The sequence below is a fragment of the Vicugna pacos genome, chromosome 10, assembly GCF_048564905.1.
Source record: "Vicugna pacos chromosome 10, VicPac4, whole genome shotgun sequence".
Taxonomy (NCBI): domain Eukaryota; kingdom Metazoa; phylum Chordata; class Mammalia; order Artiodactyla; family Camelidae; genus Vicugna; species Vicugna pacos.
The window spans coordinates 68,360,141-68,381,776 of record NC_132996.1 but is presented as its reverse complement, the minus strand read 5'-3'; the positions used below and the strand labels follow the sequence as shown (position 1 = coordinate 68,381,776).

Below are 21,636 nucleotides of genomic sequence, written 5' to 3'. Positions count from 1 at the left end.
ATGTGAATTTCTTGAGTTTCACATCATGAAATTTTATTCTTCTTTGATTTTTTTCCCAACTATTCAAAAATGTAAAAACCATTCTTATTTCATGGGTTGCATGAAACAATAAACCCTTGCTCAAGGAAGTTAGAATCCATTCTTTACTGAATTTTTGAATTAGAGATTAAAAAAAATTATTACTCCTACTACTACTACTATTATTATTAGCCAGAGACCTGACCTACTACAGAGAGAAGGGTGGGTCAGTTAACCTCCTGTCAAGCATTTCAGTAAGGAGTGGAGAAAAAAGGACTTCCTTGATGATGGTTTCACAGCAAAACAGTCTTGTTTCCTTATTTCTAAAATGGTGACAGTAATCTCTAACTTAGAAGGTTATGAGGGTTGAATGAGATAAAGGAAGGTAAATCGTTTTGTAAAATGCAAATATTTATTCACTTGTTTCTAGAGATGCGTGTTGGGGCTCACACTGACTTTATTCCTCTAGAAAGCTTTCTACGAAGTTTGATGGGACACTGCCCCTTTAAATCCTCCTTAACTACCTCAAGTACTAATAGGACAAGTCAGCACATGCGCATTCCTTTGCGGGGCTGGCACCTCAAGCTACAGCCTTCCCGGAGCCCGTAGGAGAGGTTGAAGGTCCTCCCACACAGAATTTTTACGCAAGCGTAAATCAATTTTGAGAGCACTATATCGTACCGAGAGCCCAGTCCCTTTTTCGCGCCTGAAGGCTCCGCCCCCGCGGCCAATCAGTAGGCCTCGCCCTTTGCAATGGCCAATGGCAGTGAGCGTGGGGGCGGGGCCGGGCGTCCGGGGGCGCGGCCTGGCGCTAAGAGAAGCGGTAGAGTGAGCCGGGGGCTCTAGTGAACCGCGAAGCCGGACGGGGAACGCTGGCGGACGGCGAGTTGAGGCGGCCCGGGCCCGGCGGTCTCCGAGATGTCACGATGGCTATGGCCGTGGTCGAACTGTGTGAAAGAGCGGGTCTGCCGCTACTTGCTGCATCACTACTTGGGTCATTTCTTCCAGGAGCACCTCAGCCTGGACCAGCTCAGCCTCGATTTGTACAAGGGCAGCATTGCCCTGCGGGATATACATCTGGAGATCTGGGTAAGGATCTGGGCCCGAGCCCGGGAAGGGGCGGGGTGGGGGGGACAACGATTTGAGGCTACCTGTGAAAGGGTTGGACTTGGGGACCTGGCACTAGGGTGGAGAGGCCGTGGGAGTCCGGCCCTTTCCAGGGGTCAAGAGGGACCCCAGCTGGTCGCTTCCATAGCCAGTAGCTACCTCTACTTCACAGGAGGAGAAACTGAGGCTGGGAAGCGGGATGTCACTTGTCTGGAGAATACCAGAATAAGCATATCGAATTTGGGGCCTGAAATGAGGGTGGTACCAAGAAACTGAGGAGAGGGTGAGGAGGGATCAGAGGAACTAGGGAGTCTGGTGGGACGAGGCCAGGGCAGTGACAGAGTTGGGACACGAAGCTGGTTAGGGAAGTCTGGCAGGAGTCCAGGGCCCTGCTGCAGGCACCTGTGGGAAGGGTGCCCTGACCTCCTGACCCCACGACCCTGGGCCTGGTGGGTGGGGTTCACCTCCGGCTAGGGATGTCAACAAACGCGTCAGCACCGTGTTGATCAACACTTTGTGTGACTGCTGCCGCTGCCTACTTCCTGCTTTTGGGAGAGTGGGATGGACCAAGTGGCAGTTTGGGGAGGGGCTTGGGCATCCGTCTGTAGAGGAAAGCCCTAGAGGAAAGATGGATAAGTCTGGCCTCAGGCAGAGAGGAGCGAGATGCTGGGGAAGCTGAGAGGAGTAAGATCTGGATCTGAGTCCTGAGACTGGAGGTGGTGAGGTGCGGTGATTCACAGGTCAGCTGACCTGGGAAGTTGCAAAGGAGCCACCAATTAGAGGCACCAGACCAGGGCTGGCACTGGGTCAGTCCTCCAGTTCAGAGAAACAGGGGTGGACATGGAGACAGGGGCTTCTCAGTTTTCTTGGGGGAGTTGAGGGCAGTGGGCAGATAGGATGCCTGGCCTCAATATAGCCTGGGCAGGAAGAACTGAGCTTTAGAAGTAGGCCAGGCCTTCCTGAGCAAATGTGGGGTAGAGGAAGACCCCTGAGCCCAGAGTTGGTGGCATCTCTTGCTTCAGAATCCTAGTGCAGGAGACCTTTTCTGATTTCTGACCTCAGCCTCTTAGGCTGGCCTGAAAGAAATAACCCAGACCTCTAGACTGCCTCTTTCTACATTCCCACTCTGCCCTACCCTCCCCTCAGCTGGGGATTGAATTGGCTCCCAGCTAGGCTGCTTTCCCACCTGGCCTCTGGTGAAGGAGTTGGGAGGAGCTGGGCCTTGGTGGAATGTAGGTGCTTTCCCAGGATGCCAGCCCTTCTACCTCGGCCTGCAGCCCCTACCTTGAAGATCCTCAAAGACGTCAGGTGCCTGGGAACCCTGGGATAGGATGAGGAGAGAGGCCTGGGTCTCAGTCTCAGTCCCCATGGTATACTGGATGACTGGTCCCTTCTCTTTAGGCCTCAGTTTCCCCATCTGTGGATCTCTGGGTAAGGAATTTGTACTCAGTCTCTATAGGCTTGCTAGTTCTGCTGTGTATTTTATTCATGGGTCCAACAAGTATTTACTGAGGCCCTCGCTGGGTAGCACCACGCAGAACACCTGGAGTCACACAGAGAAGGCAGGTGGACTGCTGCCCTCAAGGAGCTCCCAAGCTGGTGACTCCCCTGTTTGTAACCGGGAGCTCTAAGCTTGTGCCTCAGAGAGAGGTACAACTGCACCAAGTGTTTGCAGTTGGGGGCCCCCCTCCAGCTCAGGTCAGCCCCTGTCTGCCTCTCCTGCACACTCCCATTAAACTCCATGCTCACCCAGGATGAATATGGGGTGCTGTTGCATACTGCTGGGCCTTTACATGTGCTGTTCCCATATCTGGACATGCTACCTTCTATCCCCTAGCTCCCCCCACCTCTGGTTTGAAAAACTGGGCACATTGAACTATGCAGTAATAGGGGACCAAGCGTAGGGATCAATTGAGCAAAGGTAGGACTTTGCAGGTAGCATGTGGAGGGGTGGGGAGAGCAAGGGTGGAATAGCCAGGCAAGGAGTGCAGCAGCCAGGGGAACAGCTGGATTTGGGGTCTCCCTGAGCTGGCTTTATCTTCCACTTGCTCCCAGTCTGTGAACGAGGTGCTGGAGTCCATGGAGTCACCACTGGAATTGGTGGAAGGCTTTGTGGGCTCTATCGAGGTGGCCGTGCCCTGGGCTGCGCTGCTCACCGACCACTGCACTGTGCACGTGTCAGGCCTCCAGCTCACTTTGCAACCCCGCCAAGGCCCAGGTGAGGAGAGGCCAAAGCTGGTCGGGGGCAGCGTGGAGCAGGAAGTGGGAGTGGGCCTGGCACCAGGGGCTGGCTGGGTCTGCCTGTCCTGAGACCCTCTTCCTACTTGCAGGACCAGGGGCTGCTGACTCACAGAGCTGGGCCTCGTGTATGACCACGAGCATGCAGCTGGCTCAGGAGTGCCTGCGGGACGGGCTGCCTGAGCCCTCTGAGCCACCACAGCCCCTAGAAGGACTGGAGATGTTCGCCCAGACCATCGAGACTGGTGAGCAGGCCCCTCCTGGCCACCCTGCCCCTCCATGGCCCATAGGGCAAGGGCCTCAGACAGCAGCATGGCCACCCTGCTGCCCGACAGGGAAACTCTGTCTGCCCCTTGCTGCTCCGCCTGACCTGAGACCCTTCCCCACCCCTCAGTACTGCGAAGGATCAAGGTGACCTTCTTGGATACTGTCGTGAGGGTTGAGCACTCGCCGGGTGATGGGAAGCATGGTGTGGCAGTGGAAGTCCATGTGCAGAGGTAGGGGCAGGCTGAGCAGTGTGGGCTGGCATGAGGAAGAGGGGGAACGAGGGGCTGCTGAATGGCCCTGGCCCTGGCCCTGGCCCTGCCCCCGGCCCTGCCCCCGTCCCCAGCCTGGGCTCCTGGGACATGTCAGGGCAAGTCTGGGTGGGCCTGGGCTGTGGCTGTGGCAGGTGGAAGCAAGCTGCGTGTGAGCCTGGTGAGGTGTCCAGGGGCCAGGCGGTGCAGGCCCAGGGTGACTGGGGCCCCAAGGATCAGGTTACACCCTGATGGTCTGAGGAGCAAGGAATGGCCATGGAGGTCCAGGATGGCCTGACTATAATGCGGCAGCTCTACAGGCCAACCTTCACTGACCCCAGACCCCCTAAAACAGAACAAGGTGTGGGGAGAGGGGCACCAGCCTGGGGTGGCTTGGGCAAGGGCTGAGCCTACACTCCTCAGACTGGAGTACTGCGATGAGGCCGTGCGAGACCCAAGCCAGGCACCCCCAGTGGATGTGCATCAGCCTCCTGCCTTCCTACATAAGCTGCTGCAGCTGGTGGGCATCCGCCTGCACTTCGAGGAGCTCCCCCAACAGGTGGGCCCAGTCTCGTCCTCACAGTGTCTTTAATTCCTGTTCTCTCTGGACATTTACCCATCTGACTGTCTCCAGCCCTTCTGACCATCTCTGACCATATCTTCTTGACCTCTCCTTTCATATCCTCTTACCTCCCAGGAAGGACCCCCAGATCCTCCCTTGCAGATTGGCAGCTGCTCAGGGTGTCTGGAGCTGACAGTGAAACTGAAGCAAAATGAGGCCTTCCCAGGCCCCAAGGTGGGTCCCCAGGCCCCTGGGGAGGAGGAATATGCCCCATCTCAGAATCTTCCTCAGCATTGCTGATCTTCCCTGGGACAAAGCAGAGAAGAGTGTTGAGTAGGGGAATTACTGCCTTCTAGGCAACTGGAGAAACTGAGGCTGAGAGTGGTCCAGTTGTGGCCAGGGTCACACAGCTAGTTGGTGGTATAGCTTAGCCTGGTATCTGGCATCCTGCCTCCTCAGGGTGAGGGCAGGTGGGTGGCAGTTCTCAGAGGGCCTTGGTGGCAGGTGTTGGCTCCATGGTTACTCCCTCCACCCCTAGCTGGAGGTGTCTGGACAACTGGGCTCCCTGCACCTGCTTCTAACCCCACGGCAGCTCCAGCAGCTTCAGGACCTGCTTGATGCAGTGAGCCTTGCAGGTGAGACTCTGGGTGGTCTAGGAGATAGGATGGTGGGAAGAGGCTGGCCAGACTGGACTGACATAAGAAAGTATCCTCCCCGTAGACCCCGAGGGCCTGGTAGACAAACTGAACAAGAGCCGCCCGCTAGGTGCTGAAGATCTGTGGCTGATTGAACAGGATCTGAACCAGCAGCTGCAGGCGGGGACTGTAGCTGAGCCCTTCAGCCCAGACCCCGTTTCAAACCCTCTTGTCAACCTGGAGAGCACTGGTGGGTGTGAAGCCAGAACCAGCAATTGGAAGGGTGTCTGTATGGGTGCAGGAGTCAGGGGGCTGAGCACACCTGTCTCTGACCCTCTTCCCCTGGTTCACAGACCTCTTCTTCTCCATGGCCGGCCTCACAAGCAGTGTGGCCTCAGCCCTGTCTGAGGTCTCCCTCTCCGACGTAGACCTGGGTTCCTCGGTGCACAGCAACATGGCCTCCCGCCGGCTTTCTGCCCAGCACCCCCCAACCGGTGAGTCCTCAGGGGCAGGAAGAGCTGGAGGAAGCCTTGGTGCTGGTGTGATGTTTGTTACTCGCATGCTATGTCTGGAGGTCCACCACTGTGACTTGGTTCCATGGGAACACTCAATGGGAGGTAAAGATGCAATGGACAGAGCCTAGGTTTCAGAGTCAGTGACCTTGGGCCAAGCTCTTAAACTGCTGGAGACTCAGTTTCCCCTTCCACAAAAAAAGAATAGTAAGATTTGATCCTGCCAGGCTGCATGTTTTGCTTGATGTTTATTGAGAGATTGTGTGTGGCAGGTACTGGGTAAGTGCTTTATCACCTTTCTTGCAGCTCCCTTGAGAGGACTGAATCAAGCCTGGGCCCAGTGTCTGGCTCAGTGAGGCTTCGTGTCACCCTTGCCTGGCCAAGCCCCCAGCCAGAGTCACAGTCCAGCTAGGCCAGGGCTTCTCCCAGCCCTTAGACCAGTGTCTGACTGTCACCTTACCTGGGATGCTTATGAGCTCTGGGGAGCCCCTGATGAAGTCTTTGTTCTTTCAGGCAAGACAGCCCCCACACCCTCCTCGAACACCCTGCGCCCTGACTCGCTGCTGAAGATGACTTTGGGGGGCGTGACCCTGACCTTGCTTCAGACGTCTGCCCCGTCTTCCGGACCACCTGACCTCACCACCCACTTTTTTTCGGAGTTTGATGCCTCCAAAGATGGGTCCTTCGGCTCTCATGACTTCTACCATCTCCGACCGCGCTTCCAGAGGGCCTGTCCCTGTAGTCATGTCCGGTACAAGCCCAAGGCAGGGACCTGGGCTTAAGGGGACTCTCCAAACCCGCCCAAGCTCACCTTCTGATGCCCTGTGTCTTCCCCATAGGCTAACAGGTGCAGCTGTGCAGCTGTCCTGGGAGCTGCGGACAAGCAGGGGCCGGCGGATCACCAGCACGGAAGTGCACTTTGGGCAGCTGGAGGTGCTAGAGTGTCTGTGGCCCAGGGGCACCTCGGAGCCTGAGTACACAGAGGTGAGGGCTGAGAGAAAGCCAGGATATGGGCAGCAGGGCCTAGTGGTGAGGGTGGGTGTGGGGGCTCAGCCTCACCCTGTTGCTTCCCATGTCCCATCCCAGATCCTGAGCTTCCCCAACAGCCTGGCCTCCCAGGCCTCAGCTAAGCCTTGCGCCCACCTGCGCCACATGCAGACTCTGCGCCGGATACACAAGGTAACCTACCTCACTTCAGGCCCAGCAGCCCTTGACTGTTTCCCATGGTGTACTGCCCGTACTGGCCTCCCCTGGTGCCTCCCTGCTCCCACTCTCCACCCCCATTACCTGTGTTCAAACCAGAGCACATCTTTCCATCCGGGATCCCTTGAATACATCTGGGGCTAGGCTGCTCCAGGGCTGGGAGTGGCAAGTATTGGGTAGCTTTCGCTAAACAAGCCTGATCTGCCTCGAGCAGGACAGTAAAGGGCTTCCCATCTTCTTCTGGGTCCCTTAACCAAGCTCTTCTCCCCATCGCTTGGGAGGGCTCTGTGTTCTGTTTTTCCTCAAGGGGGACCCTGCCCATCCTGCCCTCACCATGTCATAGCCTTCATTGACTTGTGTACCCTCTCCCTCAGAGCCGACCCCGGCGCCCAGCTGCCTGCCACTACCACTCAGAACTGGCCCTGGACCTGGCTGACTTCCAGGCAGATGTGGAGCTGGGGGCCCTGGACCGGCTCTCTGCCCTGCTGCACCTGGCCACCATACCCCCTCCTGAGTTGCTTGCTGGCCTGCTGGTAAGATGCCCAACTAGGATGGAGAGCAGGGCGTGGACTAGCTGGCTCTTGACCACAGTTGCAGGGGCTGGAGGAGGGGATTGGCCCAGGCAGCATCTCTGACCCCCCGACCCTCCACAGACAGAGACCCCACCAGCTGCTGAGCAGCAGACAGTGGTGCAGCTATCAGCACCCAGGGCCACGCTGCAGCTGCGCTTCCCCATTGCCGACCTGCGGCCTGAGCGGGACCCCTGGGCGGGCCAGGCTGTGCGGGCTGAGCAGCTGCGGTTAGAGCTGATTGAGCCCCAGTTCCGGTCAGAGTTAAGCAGTGGGCCTGGTCCCCCAGCCCCAACCCGCCTGGAACTTTCCTACTCCGACCTACATGGTAAGAGCCCCCCTGGGTATAACTCGTTAGGCAGGGGGCTCAGGCCTCTAGGAGAGTTGGGCTTGGGGCAATGGAATGGGCTGGGTCACAGTGGGGACAGACCCTGGTCCAGGCCTCATCAGCTTTGTGAGGCACCAGCATTGCCTATCCCCAGGCTTCCTGGGCAAGAGGCAGAGTGGACCCTTTATCCTTGAACGACTATAGACTGTGGGCATAGGTCTGTAAACAGTAAAAGATGGTTGTCACGGTGAGGGGTGCTCCAATCCCCCACTGGCCCACCTGGCATTGAGGAAGAAATAGGGAAAGGCAGCAGTGACAACCCCTCACTCCTCCCCATCCCCTCCAGTCACCTACGAAGATGGAGAGAAGCCACCTGTCCCCTGCCTGCGGGTCTCTAAAGCCCTGGATCCCAAGAGCCCTGGGCACAAGTACTTCCTGCCCCAGTAAGTTGGGGCTTTGGAGGAGCAGACAGAGAGGAGGAGGGCTTTGCTACTGAGGGCGGTGGGAGGCCACTTGGGACCAGGGGCTCGGGGCCCTGCAGGCCAATGACAGGCCTGTGCCCTGGCAGGGTAGTGGTGACCCTGAACCCCCAGCTCAGCAGCACACAGTGGGAAGTGGCCCCGGAGAAGGGAGAGGAGCTGGAGCTGTCGGCTGAGAATCTGTGTGAGCTTCAGGAACCTGAGCCCTCACCCTTCTCCTCAAAAAGGACCATGTACGAGACGGAAGAGGTGAGGCCCAGGACCTACGAGTCTCATGGGAGCCACTTGGTGGCTGTGGGCCATGGGGAAAACACCATCTGGGGCACCAGGTGATGTGACCCAGCGTCAGTGAGAATTTCATCTCTTCCATCATCTCTGGTCAACAGGGAGGCAGAAACACCACAGCTGGCGGGGCCTAGGAGTGAGGGCAGGGACCCAGGGGGCATGGGTCCTTGATCAGGAAGATCACAACCCCGTCCCTTCAGCCATTTATCAGCAGTGTATGTTTGGGCCTCAGGACCCTCTTCTCTGAAGGTGATGAGGGTTGAGTAGGAGGCGGTTAAGGGCCTGGCCTCTGAACCAAATGGCCTGGGTTCAAATTCAGGCTCTGTCACTCAATTGGGTGTATCATCTGGGGGAGTTGTCTCATCTCTTGAAAAGTCACCTACAGATAAATTTCCCCACTTGGAAAGTGGGTATAATGACCTGTCTCACAGACCTGTTATGAGAATAAAGAAGTTAACATACACAAGGCACTCAGGGCAGGGTTCGCACGCAGTCAGCGCTTCGCACAAAATGGCTGTCCTATGTCCCAGCAGAAAAGGCTCATGTGAATGAATGAGAAATAGGTCAGGAAACTAACCTGGGTCTGATTGAAAAGCCAGCAGCAGGCTCTGACATTTCTCACCCCCTTTCCTGCTCCCCCATCCAGATGGTGATTCCTGGAGACCCTGAGGAAATGAGGGCCTTTCAGAACCGGGCCCTGGCGCTGTCTCGCTGCAGCCTGGAAGTGGTCCTGCCCAGCGCCCATGTCTTCCTGCCCAGCAAGGAGGTCTATGAGAGCCTCTACAACAGGTGGCGACATGGGTAGGGCGGGGGTGGCCAGGGGCTGGGCTGGGCCTCCCTCACCACCGTGGTCCTACTGCCCTCTCAGGATCAACAACGACCTGCTCCTGTGGGAGCCCGCGGACCTGCTTCCCAGCCCCGCCCCCGCCGCGCGCCCCGCTGGCTTCCCGGACGCCTCGGGCTTGTGGCACGACAACTTCAAGATGTGCAAGTCTGCCTTCAAGCTGGGTAGGAGGGGTGCCCTGGTGGGGCCCTGGGGCCAGGGCAGCCCTCCCAGGTCTCCTTCCCACTTGGCTTCTTGATCTCACCCCAGACTCGGACTCGGACGATGAGGACACCCACTTCTCAGTGGGGGCGTCAGGTGCCCCCCGGCCCCCTGCCCCTGAATCCCCTCACTCCCAGAGTACCTTCTCTACACTGGTGACGGTGCTGAAGGGTCGGATCACGGCCCACTGTGAAACCAAGGTGAGGGCAGCCCAGGGGAGGTGAGCCCCTAACTCCAGAGCCCCCACTGGCAAGAGAACAAGGCCAGTGTCAGCAGTTCCAAGCTGGGAATGTGGGAAACGGACTCCACTGGGAACTGAGTGTGGCCTCTCCAGCCAGCAGCACCTACCCACCACCCACTTACCCACCCGTGCCACCACACCCATCTCATCACTGCCCCTTATTAGCACCTGCTGTATGTAAGACACCATGCTAGGTGTCCTAATTGGCACCATCTGATGTTCGGAGGCAGACAGGGCAAGGATGACCCTTCCCCTCTGGCAAAAGAGAAAGTACTGCCCTGGACCTCCAGCAGTCTGGGTAGAGGCTGGAGCTGATCCTAGTCAGGCCAGGACTCTCCGAGGCCCCTCACCCCCAAGGGTCAGGGCTGCTAAGTGTAGCTGGTGAGGCCAAACCACATGCTCTGTCTGCAGGACGAGTGTGGGAAACGGCTGGAGGCTGCACACGGGGAACTGGTGCTAGACATGGAACAAGGCACCATCTTCAGCGTCTCCCATTACCGAGGCCAGCCGGGCCTTGGCTACTTCTGCCTGGAAGCTGAAAAGGCAACACTCTACCACCGAGGTGTGAGGGCTGGGGGCCAGTTGCCATGGGGTCTCTAGGGTCCATGGACAGGGGTTGAGTCTTTCAGGAGGAATACGTGCCCTTCCTGGGTGGAGTGGGGGATCAGCCAGCTTGGCAGGGGACTCACCAGATGTCTCCCTAGCGGCCGTGGATGACTATTTGCTGCCCAGTCGCCTGGAGCTGCCCACCTTTGCTCCTCCGGCCCAGCTGGCCCTAACCATCTACCCATCAGAGGAAGGGATGACTGAGCAAGGAGCCTCGGGCCGCAAGGGCCAAGGCCGGGGCTCCCACATGCTGTCCACCGCTGTGCGCATCCAACTGGACCCCCACAAGAATGTCAAGGTATAGCCATACCTGCTTCTGGACGGCCCACTTGTTTGGGCAGGACCACTGCCTCCCTGGTGCCTGGCAGGCTGGGCTGCTACCATGGGCTGACTGTGCCCTGCCCCCAGGAGTTCCTGGTGACACTGCGGCTGCACAGAGCTACGCTGCGCCACTACATGGCCCTGCCAGAACAGAGCTGGCACTCCCAGGTGAGCGAGGGTGGTGTGGGCAGGCAAGTCTCAAGGCTGGGATAAGGCTGGTGTGAGGGCCATGGGCTGGACCAGAGCTGACCTTAGGCTGGAGCTGACTTCTGGGCGGAGCCCCTGGGCAAGGGGTGTGATGGACAGCTGATGGGCAGCAAGTGGGGACCTGTGCTGGGGTGGGGAGTTAGAGGGAGAAAGAGGTCCCTTTATCCTCACTGCCCCTCTCGCCCTGGCCCCCAAAGCTGTTGGAGTTCTTAGATGTCCTGGATGATCCAGTGCTGGGCTACCTGCCTCCAACAGTCATTACCATCCTACACATACACCTGTTCTCCTGTGCTGTGGACTACAGGTACCCAGGCACAGGTGGCTGGGGCCAGGGGCTGGGGGCAGGCTCTCTCATGTAAGGCGTCTGCCCCAGCCCAAGTGTGACCTCCCACCCACCCCAGGCCCCTCTACCTCCCTGTACGTGTCCTTGTCACTGCTGAGACCTTCACCCTCTCCAGCAACATCGTCATGGACACCTCTACCTTCCTGCTCAGGTATGGAGCTCTCCCCACCCCAGCTCCCTGTCCATCCTACCCCAAGCTGAGTCAGCTGCCATTCCTCTAGGGTCCTACCTCCCTGCTGTACATCCTCAGGCCACTGTGAGCCTTTCTGTACAATCATGTGATCTCTTCCTGAGGCACAAGATTGGGTTTCACCTTCCTAGAGGGCAGTCAGACCTCCGAATCAGAGCCTTAAAAGCATTTAAGCTCTCTGACCTGATACTCTCACTTCCGGTGGCTGTCCTAAGGATATAAGGATAAGAAAAGGTGAAGTATAATGCCCCTGTAGTATAATTTTAAATAGTCAAAACTTATAAACAATTTAAATGCCCCCACATCACATTATAACCTCAGTTAGTAAACATGGCCAACACAACCATTAAAGTCAAATTAAAGAATAACATTGAAAAATATAGGGAAATGCCATGTTACAATATTTACTGGAAAGAAGTAAGATATAAAACTATTTTTTTAAGAAAGATTATTTGCATATAATTGGGATTGGTACCAGGACCCTTTGCAGATACCAAAATCCAGGGGTGCTCAAATCACTCATAAGTGACATGTAAAAGAGTGTGATATATGTATATAACCCATGCATATCCTCCCATATTCTTTAAATCATCTCTGGTTTATTTATAATACCTAATACAATGTAAGTGCTGTGTAAGTGGTTGTCAGCACATGGAAAATTCAAGTTTTGCTTTTTGGAATTGTCTAATTTTTTTTTCTTTTAATATTTTTGATCCCCAGTTGGTTGACTCCTCAGAAGTGTAGCTAGCAGATATGGAGGGATGACTGTATATGGTCCTTTGCTCAGAGTTTGGGATTAGCTGTATTTTAAAATATCCTAAAGGAGCTGTGTTATGTTGCCCTTAAAATAAGGACTTTCAAAGAACAATGCATACTGTAGGGGGAAAACGGGACATTTTCCTCCCAGGGCTGTTGTGAGGCCCGGGTGAGGTGGAGGAGCTGCAAGTACTTGGAGAAAGATAAGTGCTGCCCAGTTTCTTCGAGTGTCTGCTATCTGGGCCTGAGGCACGGAAGACCAGGCCCAGTCTCCCCATTGTACAGACAAGAACACTGAGACCAGAGAAGGCCCAGCACTAGTTTCTTGTGGGCTTGAGACTCCCGGTGGGTGCTCCCTCTGCCTGTCTCTGGGAGCCCCACCCCTGCCAGCTCCTAGGAGCTGCTCCCTGCAGCGGCTCCCTGGCCCTTCTCAGCCCTGTTCCCCACCAGGTTCATCCTTGACGACTCCGCCTTGTACCTGTCTGACAAGTGTGAGATGGAGACCCTGGATCTGCGGCGAGGTGGGCAGGGCTTGGACTGGGCTCCTCCCCTCTGATGGACTGTGGCCCCTGGCTATACCCAGAGCAGCCAGATATCCTCCCCCAGCTGCTAGCCGGGTTTTCAGCACCCATACACATGTGCACACACACAAGGACTGCACCCAGATAAACCCTAGGTTCTCCCCTCTGGTGGTGGACCAGGGGCTGGGTGGGAGGAGGCAACAGAGACTTCTGACTTCTACCTCAGATTACGTCTGTGTCTTGGACGTTGACCTTCTGGAGCTCGTCATCAAAACCTGGAAGGGGAGCACTGAGGACAAACTGGTGAGTGTGGCTGTCACCCAGGGTTCCCCAGAGCCAGAGCAGGCACATGGGCCAAGGGAGCCTTCCGGGGTCACTCTTTCCCTACACTGTCCCTTTGCTTCTGTTCCTGACCTGAGCCTGGGCTCAGGTCACGGTCACTGACAGCCCTTTCCATGCTGGGCTATGGTTATTGGCCCTCCTAGGAAGGGCTGGGTCCACTATGGGCATCCCTCAATGTGAACCCTGCCACTAGAGGGCAACTGCAGCCAAGAAAAAGCCAGGGCCTCAGCATCAGGCAGCCTGGGTGGGTCCTCAGTCCCCTCCTCTGTAAAATGGAAATACTAGGCCCTGCCTCACTGGGCTGAGGTGAAGGATAAAGGAGGCTGGGCACTCGAAGTCCTTCACACAGGAAGTGCTCTCCTGCTTTGTCTGGCGGCCTTGGGCAAAGCCCCCTGCACTCTCTGGGCTGTTTGCTCACACGTTCAGTGGGTTATTGGGCAGGCTGACCACCCCAGGGAAGACCTGGCCCAGTCCTATAGTATGTGTGGTGGGGGTAGAGCCTGGGCTGATGGCCTACGACCAACCCCGCAGAGTCAGCCATTGTTCGAACTCCGCTGCTCCAACAACGTGATACACATGCACAGCTGTGCTGACTCCTGTGCCCTGCTGGTCAACCTGCTCCAGTACATAATGAGTGAGGGTGACCTGCACCCCCCACCCAGGCCCCCCAGCCCCACGGAGATCGCTGGCCAGAAGGTACAGGTAAGGCCTGGCTGAACAGGCTACCAGAGCTCTGCTGGGCCCCCTTCCCCACCGTGCCCCCAGGGACCTGGTGATGGGGGAGCGGTAGGGCCCTGCCCCCCCTTACATTCACCACTCCTCCCCTGCCTGGCCCAGCTCTCCGAAAGCCCTGCCTCCCTGCCCTCATGCCCCTCAGTGGAGACAGCCCTTATCAACCAGCGGGACCTGACCGACGCCCTCCTGGACACCGAGCGCAGCCTGCGGGAGCTGGCCCAGGCTTCAGGTGGGTAGGGGTGCTTTTGGGCCAGCAGACATAATCAGGCACCCGCATTGGGCATCCCCCTAAACTGTCCTCTCTCCCACAGGTAGCCCCTTCTTTCAGGCCTCGCCAGTATCGGTCTACCTATTCCCAGGTGAACGGAGTGGGGCCCAGCACCCCTCGCCCCCTGTTGAGGCCCCCACTGGCAGCTTGAGGTCTCATTCAGAGGCCAAAGAAGATGAAAAGGAAGAAGAGGGGGATGGAGACACTCTGGACAGTGATGAGTTTTGCATCCTTGACGCTCCTGGCCTGGGCATCCTGGTGTGTGGTGGGCAGGCTGGGCAGGAACCAGGGAGAGGGTGGCTCACATCTAGGCCCTTCTAGGACTCCTACTGTGAGAGAGGCAGGAGGTGGTCAATATCAGCGTGGGGGCGGGGTCCATGAGTGGGGCTGGGAGGGTCTCCCTGGGGAGGCAGTCCTCACCCTGGGCTTTGAAGGAGTTAATGGGTTTCCAGAGGAAGAGAGAAGGCGTGGCATCCTGGGCAGTGGGACTGGGGCATTCAAGAGTAGGGAGGGAGAGGGGCAGAGCAGTTAGTGGGAGGGTGAGGAACCATTTGGCTGCAAGGGTGCTGACCTCCAAGCAAGATCTAGTTTCCAGGGAGTCAGGGCTGGTGGGAGCAAGGAGCACGCAAGCCCCTCAGGACAGTGGCCCGTGAGAGTCATCTTTTATGAAAAGGGGGAGGGAGATGTGAGGATGAGTGAGAAACAGGTGGCCTGGACTGGGGAAAGCTTCTGTGCCTCATATGCTCACTTGGCCTCCTCCCTGCAGCCGCAGGATGGGGAGCCTGTGGTGACACAGCTGCATCCAGGCCCCATCATTGTGCAGGACGGGCACTTCTCTCAGCCACTGGGCAGCACAGATCTGCTGCGGGCACCCGCCCACTTCCCAGTGCCCAGCAGTCGCGTGGTGCTACGTGAGGTCTCCCTTGTCTGGCACCTCTATGGGGGCCGAGACTTTGGCCCTCATCCCGGACACAGGTGAGGAGAGGGTCCGGGTGGCAGCTGAGGCAGTGGGGCCCTCAGGAGATGGGGTCCAGGTTGGAGTCCAGCTCTGACCTTCAGCAGCTGATAACCTTGAGCCCAATCCTTGCCTTGCTAGCCTCAACTCTTCCTCTTTCCTTGCCCTGCCCACCTCCCAGGAGAGGATCTCTTGCCCCAGACTGAAAGTCCTGCTCTGACAGGAGGGAACGAGGGAAGGGGGTTCCCCTGAGCCAGCTTGTCCCTTGTTCCTCTTCCCAGGGCAAGAGTTGGCCTCACAGGCCCCAGAAGCTCCCCTTCCCGCGGCTCTGGCCCCAACCGGCCCCAGAACTCCTGGCGTGCACAGGGGGGCAGTGGGAGGCAGCACCATGTCCTCATGGAGATCCAGCTCAGCAAGGTGAGCTGGGGGACTCAGGGTGCAGAAGGCCAGCCAAGCTGAGGGACAGGGACAGGCCCTCCCATCCCTGCTAGCACATCTGTCCACAGGAACTTCGTACAGGCCCTTGGTCATGAGCTGTGTCTCATGTTCACGGAGCTGCTGCCATGCTATTCTACATGCTGGGTGTAGTGATGAGCAAAGCAGACAGAAACTGCCCTCCTGCCACTTGTATCATAGTCAAGGGAGCCCCATAAGATATATAAATGTATATGGGTACATTTAGATACAGTCAAATGTGATAAATGCTCAGAAAAAGTAAACAGGGAGGAGGCATAGAGAGTGCTAGAGAGGGCAGGAAAGTCCTTGTTAAAATATGCCATTTTGTACAAAGATGTGAGGAAGTGAGCCAGGAGGAGGTTTTTCAGGCAGAGGGTGCAGCATGAAGGCTGCAAACTGGGAACATCCTTGGTGGGTTCTGGGAGCAGCAAGGAGGCCAGTGGGACTCCCGCTGAGCAGGGAGGACACAAGGCCAGAGATTCGGCCTAGACCAGGCTGCACACGGCCCTGTAGACCACAGATGGTTTTGGTTTTTACTAGAGTGAGATGCAGTCAGAATGAGACAGTAGCTGCATAGGGCGGTAGCAGCAGAGCAGGTGAGTTGGTCAGACTCTGGAGAGATTCTGAGCGTGGGAAGAACCACAGGATGGGCTGCTGGACTGACTATGCATGAGAGAGAGAGCAGGACAGGCTGGCTTGAGAAACTGTGCAGGTCAGGTACCGCTTACCGGGAGTCAGCCTGCTCAGACCCACCCCCGAGCTTGTAAGGGCGCCTGTGCTGAGACTCGGGGGGATGTGCTTCAGAGTGGTGACCGGGGCTCTTCAGAGATCCAACAGGCCGGGGAGCCAGCGCCAGCGCTGGGTCAGGGGGAGGGAAGGCCAGGGCAAGGACCTGCGGTTGAGGGAGGCTTTGACCTGTTGGGGGGTGGGGCAGGGTGGGGCGGGGGGTGGCAGAAGACAGGCCTAGTGTACGTCAGGAGCACCGGCAGGGGGCGGGCTTTGGAGGGAGAAGCAAGGCCTCACCAGGGGTTTGTGGAGCACAAGGTGGGCAGGCAAATGCTTTACAAAGATCCCCCCGGGTGTGTGGAGAAGGGGCTGGGAGGGGTGAGCAAGGGGCCATCCAGGGGATGGGTGACAGCAGCTGAGACCAGGTGCAGCTGTGACGATGACAGAAGTGTGGAGGAATTGGACAGATGTTTTGAAGAAGCAAAACTGACGACCATGGTGATAGAGATTGGAGGGTGACAGGCCAAACCAAGGTTTGCACTTAGGGTGACAGGAGCACAGGTACCACTTAGGTGATGGGAAGGAAGTCTGTGAGAATGGAGGCAGTTAGATTTGGAGGAGGTCATCAAGAGTTCATTGTGGCTGTGTGGAGTTTGAAATAAATGCCTGTGCAACAGCTGTGTGGAGGTGTCCAGGTGGCAGCCAGTGTGGGCTGAGATTGGGTTGGGGGCAGGAGGGTGGCTGCGAGAGAAGGGGCCTGGAGCCAGCCCTCCCTCCCTGTCACCACCCTGCCTACTCAGCTCGGGCCTCTGTCCACCCTACAGGTAAGCTTCCAGCATGAGGTGTACCCAGCGGAGCCAGGCCCTGTAGCCCCCGGCAAGGAGCTAGAGGAGCAGCCGCTGTCCCGCCAGGTGTTCATTGTACAGGAGCTTGAGGTCCGAGACCGGCTGGCCTCCTCCCAGATCAACAAATTCCTGTATCTACACACGAGTGAGCGGATGCCACGGCGCACTCACTCCAACATGGTAAGGCCCCCACCATTGTCCACCCTGGGTCCACACACCCATGCTTGCACGCACACATGTGCATGTGCACACGCACACGCAGGTTGTTTATGAGCCTGGAAGGATGGTGGGGGACTCAGGTGGGCTTAGCTGAGGGAAGCGTGTGCAGGACCAACTGGGTGAACAGTGGGGGTTGGGGGCCAGAAGCCCAGCAGGTGCCCAGAGCTCACCCTCTGCCTTCAGCTCAAGATCAAAGCGCTGCATTTGGCCCCCATGACCAATCTGGGTGGGCCTGAGTGCTGTCTCCGCGTCTCGCTCTTGCCTCTGCGGCTCAACGTGGATCAGGTGAGCAGGCTGGGTATGGGCAGAGCCTGAAGTGAGCCTGCTGCCTCCAGACCCCTGAATCTGACCTGCTCCTTCCCCTGCAGGATGCCCTGCTCTTCCTCAAGGACTTCTTCACCAGCCTGGCAGCCAGCATCAACCCCATGGTCCTGGCGGAGACCTCCACTGAAGGTGAGTGGCTGGGCCAGGGAAGGGAGGATCTAGGCGTCCTACCTCACAGACATTCCTTGGCCTATCCCTGCTCTGTCCCCCACCTCTCCTCCAGCTCACCCTGAGACCCGAGTCCAGCCCAGCAGTCCCCAGCCTGAGGGTGTGGAGACCACCAGCTCCCAGGAGGCCACAGGCAGTAGACACGGCTCCTCCTCTGCTGAGCAGCAGCCCATCTACTTCAGGTACGGCCTCGGGCTGGGGGCCTGGGGCCAGGATGTAGGGAGCCAGGCCAGTGACCAAAGGACCCCTTTCCTCGCTCCCACCCAGGGAGTTCCGCTTCACATCTGAGGTGCCTATTTGGCTGGATTACCACGGCAAGCACGTCACCATGGACCAGGTGGTAAGTGAGGCTGTCAGGTCCCCATTCTGCCCAGGTGTGGCCTGGTCTATGGAGGCCAGGGAGCCAGGCTTCTGTCCATGCGCATTGGCTGCTGAGTCAGCCTCTAGTGGCTCCTGTGGGCTGAGTGGGTCCCTGGGCCCCATCACGTAAACTCCAACCCCTCCTCCCTCCCCAGGGCACTTTCGCAGGGCTCCTCATAGGACTGGCCCAGCTCAACTGCTCCGAGCTGAAGCTAAAGCGGCTCTGTTGCCGGCACGGGTGAGCCTCCAGGCCTCTCTCCAGCCTCCCTCCAGGGCCCTTTCTCCGTTCCTGACTGTGGCCTTGGCTGAGACATCACCCCTCTGGGATCATCCCTCCACACAGGGTTGGGTGGGGACATGGGGAGTGTTGGGGTGCCTTGGTTCTTTCTGGCCCTGTGACCCCTCAGTGTGCGGCTCTGGCCCACCCCACCCTCCTCTCCCCTTCCTAGGCTCCTGGGTGTGGACAAGGTGCTGGGCTATGCTCTCAATGAGTGGCTGCAGGACATCCGCAAGAACCAGCTGCCTGGCTTGCTGGGGGGCGTGGGCCCCATGCACTCTGTGGTCCAGCTCTGTGAGTATCTGACTTCGGGGGCTCTTGAAACTGTCATACTTTCGGGTAGCCTAGAAGCCACTGTTGGGAATAGGTGGGAGAGTTCCTACAGCAGGGTAGGTAGGGGCAGCCTTTGGCATCTCTGACAGCCCTGTCCCCACAGTCCAAGGGTTCAGGGACCTGCTATGGATGCCCATTGAGCAGTACAGGAAGGATGGGCGCCTCATGCGGGGGCTGCAGAGGGGAGCTGCCTCCTTCGGCTCGTCCACAGCTTCTGCCGCCTTGGAGCTCAGCAACCGGCTGGTGCAGGCTATCCAGGTGAGCGAGCCCCATGTCCAGGCCATGCCGGACAGGGATGGTCTGCTCCATGGTGCCCAGTTCCATCCCCAAAGCTCTACTGAGGGCAGGTAATCTGGATATGTGGTATTTTATGAGGAACAATCACAAAGAGAAGAGGCCAAGTGACTGGCCTGGGGCCCTAGTGGCTCCCATATGGGAGGGTGAGCGCCCCTCAGGCTTTAGAGCCCACTCAGTCTCTGCTTATGGCTGTGTCTTGAAGGAGAGGGAAGGGGTGGTGGCTCTGTTTACCGACAAAGAAACTGAAACCCAGAGACTGGCCCTCGTTCCTTCAGGCCCCATGCTTTTCTAGGCCCGGATGGGAAGCCAGGAAGGTGTCCTGTGAGCAGCTGTAAACGAGTGCTCTGAGTTCTGGGGTCAAGAGGGCTGGACGGGCAGGTGTATGTGGCCTGTCCTAGGAGATGGGGGGTGAGCTTGCAGATGCACAGGGGGCAGGGTCTCTAGAGAGGAGGTTGGAGGGATAAGCAGTCACCTGAGGGCCCCCCCCAGGGCACTAAGCTGGGATGTGGCACAGTCAGGTGAGGGGGCTGGGTGGGAAGGACTGACGCTGGGTTAGCGGACAGAGGATCCTGCAGACAGAAGGGTCACACTCAGTGAGGGCCCACTGATCGGTGGGGATGGGTGAGGGGAACCCAGGTCTCTGCCAGGGCTGCCCCTAGAGCTGGCGAGGAATAGGATGGGGAAGGCAATGCGCTCAGCTCAAGCTGCCATTTGTAGCACCCAACGGACAGGGCTGGGGTACCTGGATGTGGTGGTCAGCAGGGGAGGGGTGTGGGTCTAGACAACATTAGGAGAGTCCCCTCAGGAGGCATGCAGTCTGCCTGAAGCCCCCTGACCTGGGTGATGGGAGCCTTGGCAGGACCCCAGGAGCAGCACAGTAAAGCAAGGCTCTAGGGGACGCAGGAGGGAGGCTGGGCTCCCTGGCCTGAGGATTCTGCCCCGGCCACCTCCCCTCATCTGGTGCCCCCCTGTGCTCTCCCAGGCCACAGCCGAGACGGTGTATGACATCCTGTCCCCGACAGTGCCCATCTCGCGCTCCCTGCAGGACAAGCAATCTGTGCGAAGGCTACGAAAGGGCCAGCAGCCAGCTGACCTCCGGGAGGGCGTGGCCAAGGCCTATGACACAGTTCGAGAGGTAAAGAGGCCCAGCCCTGTTCCCAGTTGTCCCACATCCACCTCCCCACACAGACCCCTGCACTGACATCTGACCTCCACAGGGCATCCTGGATACAGCTCAGACTATTTGTGAGGTGGCGTCTCGAGGCCACGAGCAGAAGGGGCTGACAGGCGCTGTAGGAGGTGTGATCCGCCAGCTACCCCCAACAGTGGTGAAGCCCCTCATCCTAGCCACAGAGGCCACATCCAACCTGCTTGGGGGCATGCGCAACCAGATCCTCCCTGATGCCCACAAGGACCATGCTCTAAAGTGGCGTTTGGACGAGGCCCGGGACTGAGCACCGGGTACCCGGGACCCAAGGGCGCTGCCTGCCTAACATACCCAGCCAGCCTAGTGGCACCTCAGCTCCCGTGCCTCCCAAGAGCTGTGGCCCACAGCCGGATGGGCCAAGCCTTCAGGGGTTGGACCAGGAAGGACCCTGACTGGCCCACCCACTGCCAATCGCTGTGAGAGAGGAGCCTCCCTGCCTCGGGCCTCAGCCCTGTCTCTGCACTTTTCCTCTGGGGAGAAAGGACACTGCCTCCACCACCACCTGGGCCCACACTGCTGCCTTGTTCCAGGATGGAGGCTTTCGGACCCTCAGACCCTGACCCCACTCAGCCAAGAGTCTTTCTGTGTCTTGGTGGTGGTGGGACAGACACCGTGTGGTTCAGTGTATTTTTAAGCAACTTGAGTGTGTGGGTCAGTGTCTGCATGAAGTGGAATAAACTGTGCCCACCACCAGCCCCCTCATCCTGTGTACTTCCACTGCCCCAGCCTCCACCTTGACCTTGACTTGCCCTTATCCCCACCTCTGTGCACCCTCTTCCCCACCCCCCACGCCAGTTTCTTGTCTATCCCTGAAAGAGCCTAGGGTCCAACCCTACCTGGGGCCAGGTGTGAGGGGACAGGTGGGAGGCTGCTGGCAAAGGGTAAGGCTGTGGAGTGCCCCAGGGAGACTTGAACCCTGACCTTGTGACCTAAGGCCACGCCCTTGGCTCTGAGCCTCAGGTCCTTCCTGGTAATGCGTTCCTGGCTGACCCAGGGACCAGGAGGGACACTGTTCCTGGAGGCTGGGCCCACTGGAGGCTGCTCCTGCCATCCCTAGCAGAAGCTGTTGAGGTGACTAGAACATTTGCCCTGGGTTCCCAGTTCCAAAGCACTGGAAGTGGCGGGTGGGGGTGGCACTGGAGGCAGCACTGTGGCTGGAAGGGGTCCTGAAAGTGACATTTGCACAGAAACTTACATGGGATCAGGAAAATGCTAACATCCAACGCCCCTTACCTTGTTTCTTGTGAACAAGGAAGAAGGGGCTGCTCTGATCATGCCCCTCCCTACCCTGCTCCCCAGTAGCACTGGACTGAGGTGGGAGGACCCGTGGGGAAACTGAGGCCCAGGTTAAGAGCCCTCACCTTGCAGGGGTCATCTGCAGACCTATCGGGTCAGCAAATCCCCTACAGCTCTCTGGTGGCCCCTCAGTGAGGGAGATCTGGG

General features: G+C 58.1%; 1 protein-coding gene across 2 annotated transcripts; it reads left to right on the top strand.

Annotated features, from left to right (window-relative positions):
- The first annotated feature begins 824 nt into the window (after positions 1 to 824).
- Positions 825 to 20,886, top strand: ATG2A (autophagy related 2A). Of its 2 annotated transcripts, none has more exons than XM_015249893.3 (41): positions 825 to 1,107; positions 3,181 to 3,343; positions 3,456 to 3,608; positions 3,758 to 3,860; positions 4,302 to 4,437; positions 4,576 to 4,674; positions 4,979 to 5,075; positions 5,161 to 5,325; positions 5,429 to 5,569; positions 6,101 to 6,338; positions 6,427 to 6,571; positions 6,674 to 6,766; positions 7,165 to 7,323; positions 7,444 to 7,687; positions 8,034 to 8,130; positions 8,256 to 8,415; positions 9,098 to 9,240; positions 9,320 to 9,459; positions 9,545 to 9,696; positions 10,149 to 10,299; positions 10,442 to 10,641; positions 10,752 to 10,832; positions 11,069 to 11,175; positions 11,273 to 11,365; positions 12,611 to 12,681; positions 12,908 to 12,984; positions 13,555 to 13,719; positions 13,861 to 13,987; positions 14,070 to 14,284; positions 14,793 to 15,001; positions 15,263 to 15,398; positions 16,988 to 17,188; positions 17,411 to 17,512; positions 17,596 to 17,680; positions 17,775 to 17,901; positions 17,987 to 18,059; positions 18,235 to 18,317; positions 18,529 to 18,650; positions 18,793 to 18,947; positions 19,969 to 20,121; positions 20,204 to 20,886. In XM_015249893.3, exons 1-41 carry the CDS (start codon positions 937 to 939, stop codon positions 20,438 to 20,440), a joined length of 5,769 nt encoding a protein of 1,922 aa, XP_015105379.2. In that variant the 5' UTR covers positions 825 to 936; the 3' UTR covers positions 20,441 to 20,886. The 2 variants fall into 2 exon arrangements, with proteins under 2 accessions (XP_015105379.2, XP_015105378.2); XM_015249892.3 differs by having other exon boundaries at positions 13,555 to 13,725.
- Positions 20,887 to 21,636: the final 750 nt, after the last annotated feature.

Coding starts and splice junctions, on each gene's coding strand:
- ATG2A (XM_015249892.3), top strand. CDS start 937: ATGTCACGATGGCTATGGCCGTGGTCGAACTGTGTGAAAGAGCGGGTC. Junction 15,399..16,987: donor TGGAGATCCAGCTCAGCAAG/GTGAGCTGGGGG, acceptor TCCACCCTACAG/GTAAGCTTCCAGCATGAGGT. Junction 17,902..17,986: donor CAGCAGCCCATCTACTTCAG/GTACGGCCTCGG, acceptor GCTCCCACCCAG/GGAGTTCCGCTTCACATCTG.